Source organism: Vipera berus (genome assembly GCF_964194415.1).
Source record: "Vipera berus genome assembly, chromosome: 10".
In the NCBI taxonomy this organism is placed as follows: Eukaryota; Metazoa; Chordata; class Lepidosauria; order Squamata; family Viperidae; genus Vipera; species Vipera berus.
In genome coordinates, this window is record NC_138213.1 from 19,131,349 (window position 1) to 19,146,563 (window position 15,215).

The 15,215-nt window shown below is 47.4% G+C and overlaps 1 protein-coding gene across 3 annotated transcripts in view; it reads left to right on the forward strand.

The window, feature by feature from the left end:
• WDR59 (WD repeat domain 59) overlaps positions 1-15,215 on the forward strand; it is an 80,163-nt gene that overhangs the window by 45,708 nt on the left and 19,240 nt on the right. For all 3 annotated transcript variants that reach the window (XR_014027522.1, XR_014027523.1, XM_081336039.1), the window contains exons 15-18: positions 1,036-1,131; positions 5,880-6,036; positions 7,260-7,329; positions 8,708-8,861. Coding sequence is in view for 1 of the 3 variants with exons in the window: in XM_081336039.1 (XP_081192165.1) it covers positions 1,036-1,131; positions 5,880-6,036; positions 7,260-7,329; positions 8,708-8,861 (477 nt within the window). In the remaining 2 variants the exon portion in view is untranslated. The remainder of the gene's footprint in view (positions 1-1,035; positions 1,132-5,879; positions 6,037-7,259; positions 7,330-8,707; positions 8,862-15,215) is intronic.

Consider the following 15,215-nt stretch of genomic DNA (forward strand, 5'->3'; position numbering starts at 1 on the left):
ATTCCACAACAGTCCCAGTTTCTCGTCTGCCTCCATCTCCATCCATCCATCCATCCATATCTGTCTGTCCGTCCGTCCGTCCATCCATCCATCCATCCATCCATCCATCCATCCATCCATCCATCCATCCATCCATCTATCTATCTATCTATCTATCTATCTATCTATCTATCTATCTATCTATCTATCTATCTATCTATCTATCTATCTATCTATCATGAGCCGTGGTGGCGCAGTGGTTACAATGCAGTACTGCAAGCTAATTTTGCCAATTGCTAGCATTTCAATCCTGACCGGCTCAAGGTTGACTCAGCCTTCTATTCTTCTGATGTCGGTAAAATGATTGTTGGGGGCAAGAGGCTGATTCTGTAAACCTCTTAGAGAGGTCTGTAAAGCACTGTGAAGTGGTATATGAGTCTAAGTGCTATTGCTATTGCTGTCTATCTCTCTCTCTGTGTTTATCTATTTCTCTGTCTGCTTAATCTATCTATCTTTCTATCCATCCATCCATCCTTCCATCTAGTTTATATGCTATCCATTTTGTAGTAAACGACTCTGGACAACTTCCACCATTAAAACATTAAAATCCTAACAAATATCTTTAAAAGGATAAAAATAGAAATCCCAATCAAAATAAAATATAGTTAAAAGATGGGGAGGGAGGGAACAGGATGTGTGTGCGTGTGGGGGGGGGATTGCCTCTTTATTCAACAACCTTCCCCACTGTGGTTCTCCCCTGTTGGGGCGCCAGGCCATCCAGCAGAGCCAGGTTCACAGGCTTCTGCAGAAGGATAGAAGGAGGGGAGCCAGTCTCATCTTGTGGCCAGGCGTTCCAAAGGGAAGGAGCCACGGCAGAGAAGGTCCTTCTCCTGAACCCGCCAACCGGAATTCCTTGACCGATGGGACCTGCAGCATGTGGCCTCCTCATGTGGCCCTTTGGGGAAATTAATTGCCCACCCCTGACAGTTCTACAGCTTCAAATTACGGTGTGTAGGCTCAGGAAAAGAACTCCACCCACATCTCCATCTCTTTCAGATCTTGAAGGACACTTCCATGCAGAAAGTGAAACGCAACCAGTGCTGCCTCGAGCCATGTCTGCGCCAGCTGGTCTCCTGCCTGGAGGCTGTTGTGGTAAGAAAATTGTGTGTCCATTTTGCCCCCCCCCCCAATGTGGCCTGCCTGTATCCATCCCATTGCCATCCCTAGTAGAACAACGGCTAATGACCTTCTTTTACCGGTCTACTATAGAGAGCGTCCTCTCGTACTGTATTGTGGTTTGGTATGCTGGCCTGACAGCCGCGGATAGGAAGGCATTACAGAGTGTGGTGAACAGAGCACAAAACATCGTGGGCTGTCCCCTGACACCACTGGATGACCTCGCCAGGGAAGAGTGAGGAAAATTCTCAGGGATGACTCACACTCTGGACGGTATCTCTTTACTCTCCTCCCATTGGGTAGGAGATATAGGAGTATAGCCAGCCATACCAACAGGCAGAAGAACAGCTTCTATCCATGGGCTGTTAGGCTCTTGAACGGGAAATAATTTTATAAACTTTATGCATGATTGACTTGCAAGGCTGGTGTGTTGTGCAGTCAGCTCCCATGGTGTAACAAAATGGTGGGTTTGTTGTCACTGTGAGTTGGGGGTGGGGGCACGAAGGGAGGCTCAGCCAATCTCAATGTATATATGGTTGTACTTTGATAATAAAAGGTTCATTCGTTCATTCATAGTAGGGAAATATAACTCTGGCCCTGGAAAAAAATGGAAGGAGTCCTCTTTGTTCTTGAAAGGGCAGAGAAAGTTCTGGACAGGCTTTCCAAGTAGGGTAGTCCTCAATTTATGACTGGCTGCTTAGTGACTGTTTAAAGCAGGGGCATCCAATCTTGGCAACTTTAAGACCTCAACATCTGTGGACTTCAACTCCCAGAATTCCCCCCCCCTCCAAAAGTTACTTAGGAGCCAATGTCATAACTACACGCGTGCTCGTGCGCGCACACTGCAGTCTTGTGATTGCAGCTCCCCTTTATGGCTGTCTGCAGCATCCCATGGGCACGTGACCGTAACTTTTTACCTTTTTGCCCATTTCTGGCATTTATTTCTGGTTTCTGACAAAAACCACCCGCTGGCTAAAATGGATTGGCTTTCATGACTGCCCCACTCGCTTAACAAACACCATGTAAAATGTTGTAAAATCTGGTCCTGTCATATGGGGATCCGCTTAAGGACCTCAACGACTTACAACTATAATTCCGGGCTTACTTATAGTCATACGTTGAGGACTACCTATAGATCCTACGACAATCAAGTTGCCTTCCTGGAATCCCTGTGATTTTCTTTTTTTACCTGTCCTACCTTAAAGGGTTGATATCTCTATATAATCACCTGGGGAACTTCTGACCTACTGTACTGATTGAGTGCAAACTGTGAACTCCTTGTCCGTTCTGCTGTCTCTTTTTTCCAGGCTCATAGCTTTCTCAGTCAGTCAATCTGAATAGAGCTGGAAGGGACCTTGGAGGCCTTCTAGTTCAACCCCCTGCTTAAGCCCCAGACCCTATTCCATTTCAGACAGGTGGTTGTCTGGTCTTTTCTTTAAAACCTCCAGTGAGGAACTCCTGCAACTTCTGAAGGCCAGCTGTTCCACTGGTTAATTGGTCTCACTGTTAGGAAGTTTCTCCTTAATTCCAGGTTGCTTCTCTCCTTGATTAGTTTCCATCCATTGTTTCTTCTCCTGCCTTCTGGTGCTTTGGAAAATAAGTGGACCCCCTCTTCTTTGTGGCAGCCCCTCAAATGCTGGAAGAATGGTCTCATGTCCCCCCCCCCCCAGTCCTTCTTTTCTCCATATTGGCCAAAGCCAGTTTCTGCAATTGTTCTTTATAGGTTTTTGTCTCTTTAATCATCTTAGTTGCTCTTCTTTCTGTTTTGTCCTCACAGAGTGGGTCAAAACAAAAACGTTTGTATCTCCTGATCAGAGTTAAAAGAACTTTTCTGGTAGAAGGAACATTAAAATTATTCTGCTTCTCAAGTGCAATGGAAGTCAGGCAGTTTCTTTGCTAGAAGAGTTGATTTTCTCTTCTTTTAGCCCCTGCAGGCTGCATAGGGAAAGTGCTTAAGCTCGTCATGGGCTTATATCTTTGGCAGGAGCAGGAAACATTTCCTTCTACCCAAAATAAATGTGTTAAGCCTCACAAAGTCTTGACACTCTTGTTTTAAACTTTAAGTGGTCAAGGAAAAAAAATAGATCCAGGAAACTACAGACCTATCAGCCTGACCTCAATACCTGGGAAGATTCTGGAAAAGATAATCAAACAACAAATCAGCGAACACCTAGAGGCAAACAAAGTCATCACTAAAAGCCAACATGGGTTTGTCAAAAACAGATCACGCCAGACAAATCTTATTGCATTCTTTGACCAAGTGACAAAATTAGTGGACCAGAGGAATGCTGTAGATATAATTTACTTGGACTTCAGTAAGGCATTTGATAAAGTAGATCACAACCTACTACTTGATAAGATAGAAAAATGTGGGTTAGCATCACCACCAGATGGATTCGTAGCTGGCTGACAGGCCGTACTCAGCGTGTGGTCCTCAATGGAACCGCATCTACATGGAAGGAAGTGTGTAGTGGGGTGCCCCAGGGCTCTGTTCTGGGCCCAGTGCTCTTCAACATCTTCATCAATGATTTGGATAGATGGGGAACTCATCAAATTTGCAGACGACACCAGGCTGGCAGGAATAGCCAATACTCCAGAAGATTGGCTTAAGATACAGGAGGATCTGGACAGACTCGAACACTGGGCGCTATCTAACAAAATGAAATTCAATGGTGAAAAAAGTAAGGTTCTACATTTAGGCAGGAAAAATCAAATGCACAGGTATAGTATAGGTGGTACCTTGCTCAATAGTAGTAACTGTGAGAGGGATCTCAGAGTCCTAGTAGACAATCACTTCAATATCAGCCAGCAGTGTGCTGCAGCTGCCAAAAAAGCCAACACAGTGCTAGGCTGCATTAACAGAGGGATAGAATCAAGATCACGTGAAGTACTAATACCACTTTACAATGTCTTGGTAAGGCCACACCTGGAATACTGCATCCAGTTTTGGTCACCACGATGTAAAAAAGATGTCGAGACTCTAGAAAGGGTACAGAGAAGAGCAACAAAGATGATTGGGGGACTGGAGGCTAAAACATATAGGGAACGGTTGCTGGAATTGGATATGTGTAGTTTAACGAAGAGAAGGGTGAGGGGTGACATGATAGCAGTGTTCCAATATCTCAGGGGCTGCCGTAAAGAAGAGGGAGTCAAGCTATTCTCCAAAGCACCTGAAAGCAGGACAAGAAGCAATGGATGGAAACTAGTCAAGGAGAGAAGCAACCTAGAACTAAGGAGAAACTTCCTGACAGTTAGAACAATTAACCAGTGGAACAACCTGCCTCCAGAAGTGGTGAATGCTCCAACACTGGAAGTTTTTAAGAAGAGACTGGACAGCCATTTGCCTGAAATGGTATAGGGTTTCCTGCCTGAGCAGGGGGTTGGACTAGATGACCTCCAAGGTCCCTTCCAACTTCTTCTTCTTCTTCTTCTTCTTCTTCTTCTTCTTCTTCTTCTTCTTCTTCTTCTTCTTCTTCTTCTTCTTCTTCTTCTTCTTCTTCTTCTTCTTCTTCTTCTTCTCCTTCTCCTTCTCCTTCTCCTTCTCCTTCTCCTTCTCCTTCTTCTTCTTCAGGGGGTGGGAAGTACCACTTCAACATACCACTTGACATCATATGTAAGGACCCGCTTCAAAACCTCTTCCCAAGAAAGCAGGACTCTTGGAACAGATTCATCCCCAAAGAAACTTTTATTAGGAGAAGCTGACAGCAGGCATAGAAGGCAGGATCTGAGGGTTTCCCGCTCAGATCAGTAGGTTAAAGGAGCATCCAGCAAACCCCAGCCCAACAGTTCAAACGAGCCAATCCCCAGGTGTTAGGTCCGCTGTGGGAACGGAGCTGATAACGGAGTCCGTTCCCAGGCCTGTGAAGACGTTGTTGGGTCTTCGCACCTTTCTCTTCCCCAGCGAGAGAGAAGCCAGATGGCTGGAGGCACATTCCTTTCTCACTCCAGGTAGGCATCACGGGAAAACAGTTCAAAGAGCAAACAGATAGGAAAGGCAGAGTGGATACATTGCAGCTAAGCCAAAATGAGGAAAGATGCATTGCCTGGAGCCTCCCCCTTCTCCCCAGGAGAATGACAGAACCCACAGAAGGAACCCGAAAGGAACAGAAGCACCCCCACCCCCCAACAAAGAAATGGGTTCTGACATCATCATTATTTATTTGTATCCTGATTTTCTTATTTTTGCAAATAACTCAAGGTGGTGAACATACCCAACCAACTTTCCTCCACCTACCTTCCCCACAACAAAAACCCTGTGAGGTGGGTGGGCTGAGACAGAGTGACTGGCCCTAAGACACCCAGCCGGCTTTCACGGCTAAGGAGGGACAAGAACTGTCTGTCTCGTGGTGATTGGCCCAGAGTCAGCCAGCCAGCTTTCACTGCTAAGGCGGGACAGGAACTCCCAGCCTCCTGGTGATTGGCCCAGAGTCAGCCAACCAGCTTTCACGCCTAAGGTGGGAAATGAACTGTCTTGTCTCCTGGTGATTGGACCAGAGTCAGCCAGCCGGCTTACATGCCTAAGGAGGGACTAGAACTCAGAGCCTCCTGATGCCTAGATCAAACTGGCTGTCAAGTGTTGTGTCCTGGATTGTGGAGGTGCACAGATGGATTAGGGAGGCATACACAACCCCCATGCTTTGATATCCAGGGAGGTCTTTGTGAGAAGTGGTTGCTGTGAAGTGGGGGGAAAGTCCCCCAAGGATCTTAATTCCGTGTCTTTTCAGAACCAGGAGGACAGCTCCTCCAGTGACCTCTATGGACTCCCGAATTCCGTAACACCGCCTTTGCCAACCTTTCCGAGGGTCTCCAACGCCTATGGCTCCTATCAGGATTCCAACATTCCTTTTCCACGAACCTCTGGAGCGAGGTTCTGTGGGGCAGGTGAGTGGAACCTTAGCTCTAGGACAGGGGTAGGCAACCTTGGCTCTTTTATCACTCGTGGACTTCAACTCCCAGCAGTGCTGGCTCAGGAATTCTGGGAGTTGAAGTCCACGAGTGATAAAAGAGCCAAGGTTGCCTACCCCTGCTCTAGGAGGATGGAAAAGTGGAGGACAGTGGCCAGAAGTCCTGTCTCGTCTGTTCCGTCAGAAAGAGGGACTGTCCGTTGCTACTTGGTTACAGCTTCTGTACAACCAGCGATCGCTTTAATGCTACAGTCTTCTTCCACAAAATACAGGCATTCCTGAGCCAAGCTGAATTCTGATTACTGCATCTTGTAGTTATTTTGGCAGTCTTACAGAAATAGCAATAGCACTTAGACTTTACAGCCCTCTCTGAATGGTTTACGAAGTCAGCATCTTGCTCCCAACAATCTTAGGTCTTCATTTTACCCACCTCAGAAGGATGGAAGACTTAAGTCGAGCCGGTCAGGATCGAACTGCTGATAGTCGGCAGAATTAGCCTGCCACATTGCATTCTAAACATTGCGCCACCACAGCTCCTAATGTTTGGCCAGCACCATTTTCTGGGATATATTTCCCCCCAGGTCTAGTAACAACCCTAGAATTCCCAGGTCATACAGATCTGCTCCAACTCTGCTTATGCTTGGAGATACTACATGCCTTCTTCAACGTACGACTGAACGTACCAGTTGTTTGATGTTACAGTGGAAACAACCCCCCCCCCAAAAAAAAGGAATTATAACCTGGTTTCAACTTTCAACATTCTTCCCCTCGTGGTCACATGATCACAATCTGGACATTGGTCCGCTGGCCCAAATTTGCAGAAATTTGCAGTGTCCTACAATCAAATGACTTTGCTTTAGGGTGGCTTTGCTGGAAACCGACATTTACTTCCAGCACATAGCAAACTACAGGTTTGTTGCATTGGTTTAACAATGTCCCCCCCCCAAAAAATAACATCATCAGCTTAGGTCCAACCTACTTTACCACGGTCATGACTTATGACTGTAATTGTCAGGCACAGTTACTGTTCTAAATCGAGAACTACATTTACGGTTGATGAGCAAACCTGGTTCCTTTAAAATAATCAATGAATCATAGATTCTGAACATCCCAAAATTTTGCGCATGGATTAAGGGCTGTTGGGCCTCTCTTTCCATCCCAGGGTAGCTTCTCAGCGTGGCTTTCTCTCGATTGTTTCAGGGTACCTGGTCTACTTCACCAGACCAATGACGATGCACCGGACGGTCTCACCCACTGAACCAACCCCACGGTAAGCGTCAAGCATTGGCCCACAGCGGCCACCCCAGACCTTCCCAGCTGCAAGAAGGCAGAACTGACTTCAGCGAAGGAGTCCGGAGGCATCTTTTCGGATTAAGCAATTCCATTAAAAGGCATAAGCTTTTTTAAAAAAACCTTATGTTTTTTTTTTTAATAAAATTGGTTTGTCAGAAAAGATGCGACTGGATTTGCAACCCTAACTCTGTCAAAATTTTCTCTGGCAATTGTACAAAATCCAGAGCCTTCGATGGCACGTGTAGTCAGGAGCTTTTACATGGAGCGAGATAAAAGAGTGAAGTTAAATTTCGACCCCTTAGTAAAGACCATGCAGCATAGAAAGGAATTGCACAGTCCACTGCCTTGGCCTTGGCCTTCAGAAACAATTGGCTGCCATTGCAAAAGCAGCCGTGCATTGGGAAATTTGACATCGCAGTGGAAAACTACCACGTTCTTACCAGAGAGGCCCTATGGAGTTTTTCTTCCCTTTGTAAAGAACACTTTCCTGCCCCCGAGGACTCTAGCAACAGTGAAACGGGGAAGGTAGTCCCCGACTTACAACCAGTCACTTAGCAACCGTTCACAGTTACAACAGAGGCTTCTCATGACTCAGATTTGAATTTTCGATAGCCAGTCCTCCCTCCCTCCCCCCCCCCAGTCCTATGGTTTGCATTTGGGGCACTCGGCAACCAACTTGCATTTGGGGCTGTTTGCTGCATCCTGTATTCAGCTGAGCATGATTTATGGCAATTTTTGCTGGAAACCAGCAATTACTGTGACCGCCACAAAAAAAGGTTGTGAAATCAATCACGGTCACATAGTAACCCGCTTAACAACTAGCATAACTTAATGACCATAATTCTGGGCCCCTTTACGGTTGTAAGTCAAGAACTACCTGTAATGGACGAGTCTTCCCTGTGAGAATAGCCACAAAAGAGAACAGCGCTGGTGGATGTAATGGTATAATATTTCAGGCTAGCTGTTAGCCGAGTTCAGGGGTAGGCCTCCTTGGCTCTTTTATGACTCGTGGACTTCAACTCCCAGAATTCCTGAGCCAGCCTGGCTCAGCTTGGAAACCTCTCCCTTTCCCCTCAGCATGGCTGGCTCAGGAATTCTGGGAGTTGAAGTCCAGGAGTCATAAAAGAGCCAAGGTTGCCTACCCCTGGCCTAGTTGGAAACCGCCTCTAATCCACATGGAGGAGCTCAGTGTGGGAAAGGCTGAAATACTCTGTCGAGGAAAGTCATACGCTGGGTGGGCATTCGTGTCTGACTGTTTGCGGCATCTTGCGCAGTCAGGATGCTCCAGAGCTCTTGGCTGCAAAGAAGGGGCATCTGGCTGGAGAATGACTGGAACCTCTTCCCCTCTCTTTCAGATCCTTGTCAGCCCTCTCGGCCTACCACAGCGGCCTCATCACGCCCATGAAGATCCGCACCGAGAGCCCTGGCAACCTGCGGTTGTACGGAGGGAGTCCCACGCGTAGTGAAAAGGAGCAGGTCTCCATTAGCTCCTTCTACTACAAGGAGAGGGTAAGCCCACAGCCGATGCAGAGTGTCTCCCAGCACTCCGGCTGGTTTAGCGACGCCTGCTGGAGTCACTACTCTAGGTTAGCAGCTCCTGAGGGGCGGCCAGCTGCCTCCGTTCCCCCCCCCCCCCCGTGGTCCTGAAGGATTCTTCCTCGCTAAGCTCTGCTGCTCAGACAGACAGCAGGCTACGACAGAGAGTCCTTGACTAATTTCACTTAGTGACCGTTCAGAGTTCCCATGGCAGTGAGAAACGTGACTTAGGACCGTTTCCCCACCCTTAGTGACTGTTGCAGCATCCCCACGGTCAGGTGATCCGAACGCAGAGGCTTGGCAGCTGACTCATGTTTATGACGGTCAGGGGATCCCCCTTTTGCAGCTTCCTGACCAGCAAAGTCAATGGGGAAGCCAGATTCCCTTAACCACCGTGTTACTAATTTTAACAGGTGCAGTGATTCGCTTAACGAATGTGGCAAGAGAAGTCGTAAAAATGGGACAAAACCCGCTTAAGAAGCGTCTGACTTCACAACAGAAATGTTGGGCTCAGTTGTGGTCGTAGGTTGAGGACTGCCTCGTTGGAGCGCTGCTCAGCGCAGTGGCGCTTCCTTATTGGGCTCCAGCGCGAGGCTTTTATTTTACTGGGAAAATGCCCTTGTGTGGAGGCCTGGTCCGTGCTCTTCCCTGTGGTCAGTGCCAGCATTTCTGCTATGTCAGCTATGGATTTTTTGGATCAGGAGGGCAGACGCACCTGGCAGGTTTCCCAGCGTTGGTCATGCTGGGTCCTAATGGCTGGAGAGCGCCCTCCCTGTTGGATTGCAGGCGCTTCAGACCATCTCAGTTGCAAAGGCTGAAAGACTGATTTTGTTCTACATTTTTGAGTGGGTAGAAAACTCCACCCGTTGCCTTCTTAAACCGAATAGCTGCATTTAACTTTCATTATCCTTTAGGTGTCCCTGGATGGTTATTTAGGGCAAACATTCAGACAAAATTACCTGAAGGTCATTTGTGCAGCAGACATTATAGCAGTGGCTAGGAAGTTATAGTCCAGTGGCGGAGAACCTATGGCACGCGTGCCGCAGGTGGCACGCAGAGCCCTCTCTGTGGGCACGCACACCGTCGCCCCAGTCCTAGGCCTTCAACTGGGTTTTATAAAACTTTGTTCGCTTTAGGTCTCCACTGCTGTGTGCAAAAAAAAAAAAAGTTTAATCGATTCAATTTTAACTTCTTGCGGGAAAAAAAAAAGATCTGGCAAAGTTGGAATCGATTGATTGAACTTTTTAGTCCCACCCAGTCTGCCATTACCACCGCAGCCATGCCCACCAATGGGCCACACCCATCCAAAGGGCCACGCCCACCCGGCACCCGACTACACATAAGTGGATTTTGGGTTGCAGTTTGGGCACTCGGTCTCTAAAAGTTTTGCCATCGCTATTATAGTCCTATCATCTGAGAAGCTGCAAGGCCCTCCTTTAACAGGACTCTTTGGGATGGGACGGAGAGTCATCTCTTGTGGCCGGAAAAAACACAGCCTTGAAGCCGAGTGTCTATGGCAGGGCTTTTCAACCAGTGGCACGGGTACCACCTGTGGTACATTGGCACCTGGCAGGTGGTACGCAACGATCCTAGAAAAGTGGTAGCAAGGGGGGGGAATGAGCTGAACCAGTGGCAGCACCGCACAAGCCTGAGCGAGAGATGGCTGGAGCTGCAGGGCTGTCAGGGCTCAGCGGAAGCGCCAGGATCAGCGCCAGGATCCAGCTGGAGCTCAGCACTGATCCTGGTGCTTCTGCTGAGCCCAGAAGAAGCGCCAATCAGCTGGAATGTTGCAGCATCTCCAGGGTCTTGTGATTTACATTCAGATGCTTGGCAACTGATTCATATTTATGACGGTCACAGTGTCCCAGGGTCATGTGAAGTGACCAAAACCTGCTGCAACCACCCAGCAGAGGGGGGGGGGAATAAAAACCAAACACCCCCTCACCCCTCCCCCACTGCCAATCCTCAACAGAAATGCTCACAAGAATGAAAACCTCGGGACAGGAGGAAGAGCTCGGCTGTGTCTTGCTCGGCTGTGGCTTGGGGGGCACTTTTTTCAGTGCCATTGTTACTTTGAACAGTCACTAAGTGAATTGTTGTAAGTCGAGGACTACCTGTACTTCACTTTTTCCTTTTTTTTTCTTTTGGCCATCAAACTTTTTGACACCTTGCTAGGCGACTAGTGGTACTCAGATGTTGCCATATCCTAAAAGTGGTACAATGGGTGAAAAAGGTTGAAAAGCCCTGGTCTATGGAGATTCACAATCATCCAAGTAATGGTTGCCCCAGTGGTGCTTTTTCCAAAAGGCAACTGGACTTTCTTGGTCCTTTTTTTAAAAAAATATTTTGCTTCTCATCCAAGAAGTTTTTCGGTTCTAACTAACTGGTGGGGAATGGAAGTTAGTTAGAACCGAAGAAGCTTCTTGGATGAGAAGTGAAATGTTTTCAGAGAAGAGGGGAAAAAAAACCCCAAGAAAGTCCAGTTGTATCAGGCCTCTCCTGGCTTTGGCTTGGGCATTTAGGAAAGAAAGATCCTTGACTTCAATTTGTAGCAAAATGGCTTTTACTAGAGCCAAGTGGTTACAGCATAAGCAAAGCCAGATCTGAATCTTCCTGTGTAAACCTGGTGATTTTCCCTTCTCCCAGGATCTTCCCCCCTTGGTCATCTTGATAGTGTCTAACGATATTCAAACTAGGTGTTTGGGTAACAGTTCTAAAATTTGGTACCTCTTTGGTGGGTGCTTGTATTCTGTTCCCATGATCTCTGGTTGGCACTTCGGGTTCCTGTCATCCCCCCTCCCTATTTCCCCCTCCCCTTTTTTAAATGGCAGGGTGCCATCAAAGCAAAGCAGGGCTGAAGCGGTTACGATGGCAGATCTGACAAGTTGCCTTCTAGAAAAAAGCGCCTTTGGGAGACCTCGAAGCTGAGCTGTCCTAAGGCAAATGAAGTCAAAAGGCAGTGCAGAAATGTCTTTAGGATTCTGATTTGGGACTTGCTTTAGTTTAGGGAGGGATGGCTGAGTACGGCTGGCTCAGGAATTCTGGGAGTTGAAGTCCGCAAATCATAAAAGGGCCATAGCTCTCAATTTTTGCTTCGCCTGATAACTCAAGGGTATGTGGAAGGCATAGAAGGCCTTAAAGCTGGCAGCTTTGGCCAGGTGCCATCTTCTACGAGGGAACGGTCTTGGGAGGGGGGCGGAAAAGCAGTATTTGAGACAATTTACTGTACTTCTATTGTCACTGTGCTGTGTGTTAAGCATCTGCTGGATGCTGAAAGAAATCTACATTCAGCCTGGGCCCTGGTTTCAGCCCTAGCCCCTCCGCTGCCACTCAAAAAGGCCACCTCATGCCATTCCCCAAGGACCGCAGTCTCACCTACTTAGCTCTATGTGGTTTTTCTCTTTCTGTTGGCAGGCCCCTGTGCTTTACCCAAGGCTGCTCCTGGTTGCATTAGGCCTCATTCTTGAAGCAGGTTTGGAGAAAACTCCGCCATGGCCTCCGCAGCCTCCAAAAACTGTGTAAAAGCATGCCTGTTCTCACATGATTTTTGGATCCTCCCAAAGCATGCAAGGGTACATTCCATTCTCATGTGGCCTCTGCAGCCTCCAAAGATCATGCCAGAGCACAGCCCATTCTCACGCTATTTTTAGAGGTTCTGGAGATCACATGGGAGCATGGGCCTCATGCACAGTTGCACAAAAACAAGATGGGAATATTTGTAGGCTGTCGGTGAACCTAGGTGTGTCTCCCAAAACATTGTGGTATGGCAGCTTTGATACACAGGTTAAAGGTTTGCCATCGCTGCCCTAGGCAGACCTAAAATGTAGGGAATGGCAGGAGCCGAGGGTCACTCGCAGCTTCACCCATATGACCATAAGATCTTCAGTTAACTAGCCTGTTCTTAATGCAGTCTTGCTCATTTACAACTTGAAGAGGTGTGGACTTCAGTTCTCATCATTCTTGGGGTTGGTCTACACCTCTTCAAGTTGCTGTAGTTGAGAAACACCGGCCTAGTCTGTTAGTCAGGGACAGAGAATAGCTTGTCCTTATTTATTTGTCTAACCATTTATTCTGTGGCCTGAAGTTAATTAAATGGTCTTCAAACACACCTTTGCTTATTTTTTTATTGTATCTACCTTCTTAGATCCTTTGGAAAGATGGCTTGGCTGGGAACACCTGGGCCCGTGGTGGCAAACCTATGGCACACATGCCACAGGTGGCACGCAGAGAGCTCTCTGTTGGCACACATGTCACCCCAGTCCTAGGCCTTCAGCTGGGTTTCATAAAACCTTTTCGCTTTACGCCTCTGCCACCGTGTGCAAAAAAAAAATGGCAATGTCCATTTTGCTCTATGACTTCATGGTGACCTAACCCTAACCCTAAGTGGAATTATCCTCCAATGGGATTTTCCCATGTATTTTACCAGGAAACATAGATAGGGCAGGCTAGAAAACTCAGTGCCCTCCTAACCAAACCCAAGCACTTCGAGTTTGTTGGCGATGTCCATTTTGCTGTATGAGTTCATGGTGACCTAACCCTAACCCTAACCCTAAGTGGAATTTTCTGCCAATGGGATTTTCCCATGTATTTTACCAGGAAACATAGATAGGGCAGCCTAGAAAGGTAAGTGCCCTCCTAACCATACCCAAGAACTTTGTTGGCAAAGTCCATTTTCCTCTATGAGTTCATGGTGACCTAACCCTAACCCTAAGTGGAATTTTCCGCCAATGGGATTTTCCCATGTATTTTACCAGGAAACAGAGATAACCCTAAGTCCATGGTGGCGAACCTATGGGAAGCATGCCACTGGTGGCATGCAGAGCCCTCTCTGTGGGCACGCACACCATTGGCCCGGTCCTAGGCCTTCAGCTGGCTTTTATAAAACCTTTTCGCTTTAGGCCTCTGCCGCCGTGTGCAAAAAAAAAAAAAGGTTCTATCAATCGATCAATTTCAACTTCTCACAAGAAAAAAAACTCGCAAAGTTGGAATTAATTGATTGAACTTTATCGATCAATTTCAACTTCTCACAAGAAAAAAAAAATCTTGCAAAGTTGGAATTAATTGATTGAACTTTTTAGTCCCACCCAGTCTGCCGTTACCACCGCAGCCACACCCACCCAATGGGCCACGCCCACCCAATGGGCCACACCCACCCGGCACCCGACGATACATAAGTGGGTTTTGGGTCACAGTTTGGGCACTCGGTCTCTAAAAGGTTCGCCATCATCGAGTCCTGGGCGGTTCCATCCTGAGCTGAGCTGTGGCCCAGTGGGCATATTCAGAACCAAAGTAATTAGCAAGCAGGACTATTAACTCAGAACTTCTTTAAGAAGGAACCCATTGATGGCGTTGCTTAGAATAAGAATGAAAATAAATATTCCTGATCGTACCACTTTAGAACTGGGATCATATTTTTCAATATTCGCATGCTGGTCTCCTGCACAAAAAAGCCTGTATACGGTAGCTAGTTGCTGGTTGAGAGAGAGTGGCATCTTGGGGCGATGGGGTGGGGTGGGGGAGGCATAGTCTGGAATTCCTCTGTTTTGGTCACAGATGTCCTATGGGTGGGCTCTCAAAGTCCTGTGCCTGTTTTTATGACTACGTGAAAGCAGCTGATGATGGCCTGTCGTAAGTTCTGAATTCCTTATTCTGCCTAAAAGGAGTGCAAGGAGGTGACAGGTGAACCTGCAGGAATACAGTGGCTTAATCTTAGCAGCCAAAGCTCCTCTTTCTCGATTCCCTGAAAAGGGAAAATTAAGCCACCCAAAATTCTCCTTAAGAATTTAAAATTTGGGTGGATTGCAATTCCCTCCTTTCCATTGGTAGGTCTAATCCACTTTTATGGGTTGAAAGTAAAACAGGCTATCAAAAATATCACTGGCCAGAGGGTCCCTTTTGCCTCTAACCTGAAACAGTTGGCTATCAAAGGATGCCTTTTTGGAACAACCCTGCCCGTTTTTGTCACCTTGAAAAGGGGAGAGGTCTCCAGCCGGGCCTTGCTTTGAAGCTGCCCTTTTTTCCCCTTCTCTGCAGCTTTGGGGCGTCCCAAGTCCTTAAAAAAACCAGAGTTTCTCAGCTGCATGTTCTTTTCTTCTTTTCTCTTATTTTCTCCACGGCGCTCCTCCTTCCCTTCTTCCGGGCGTAACATTCTCATGCACAGATGTCTCCTTGCTCTGCCAGACGGCGTTGGTCCATACAAGCGATTAACGACTTCCCGGTACTGTGTGTGCTGTGTTCCTGCCGCCCTTGACTAACTCTGCCTGCTCCTCACGGGCCCAAGAATAACCCGCCACTTGGTTGGCTTTGTGTAACCTGGATTGAAGTAGA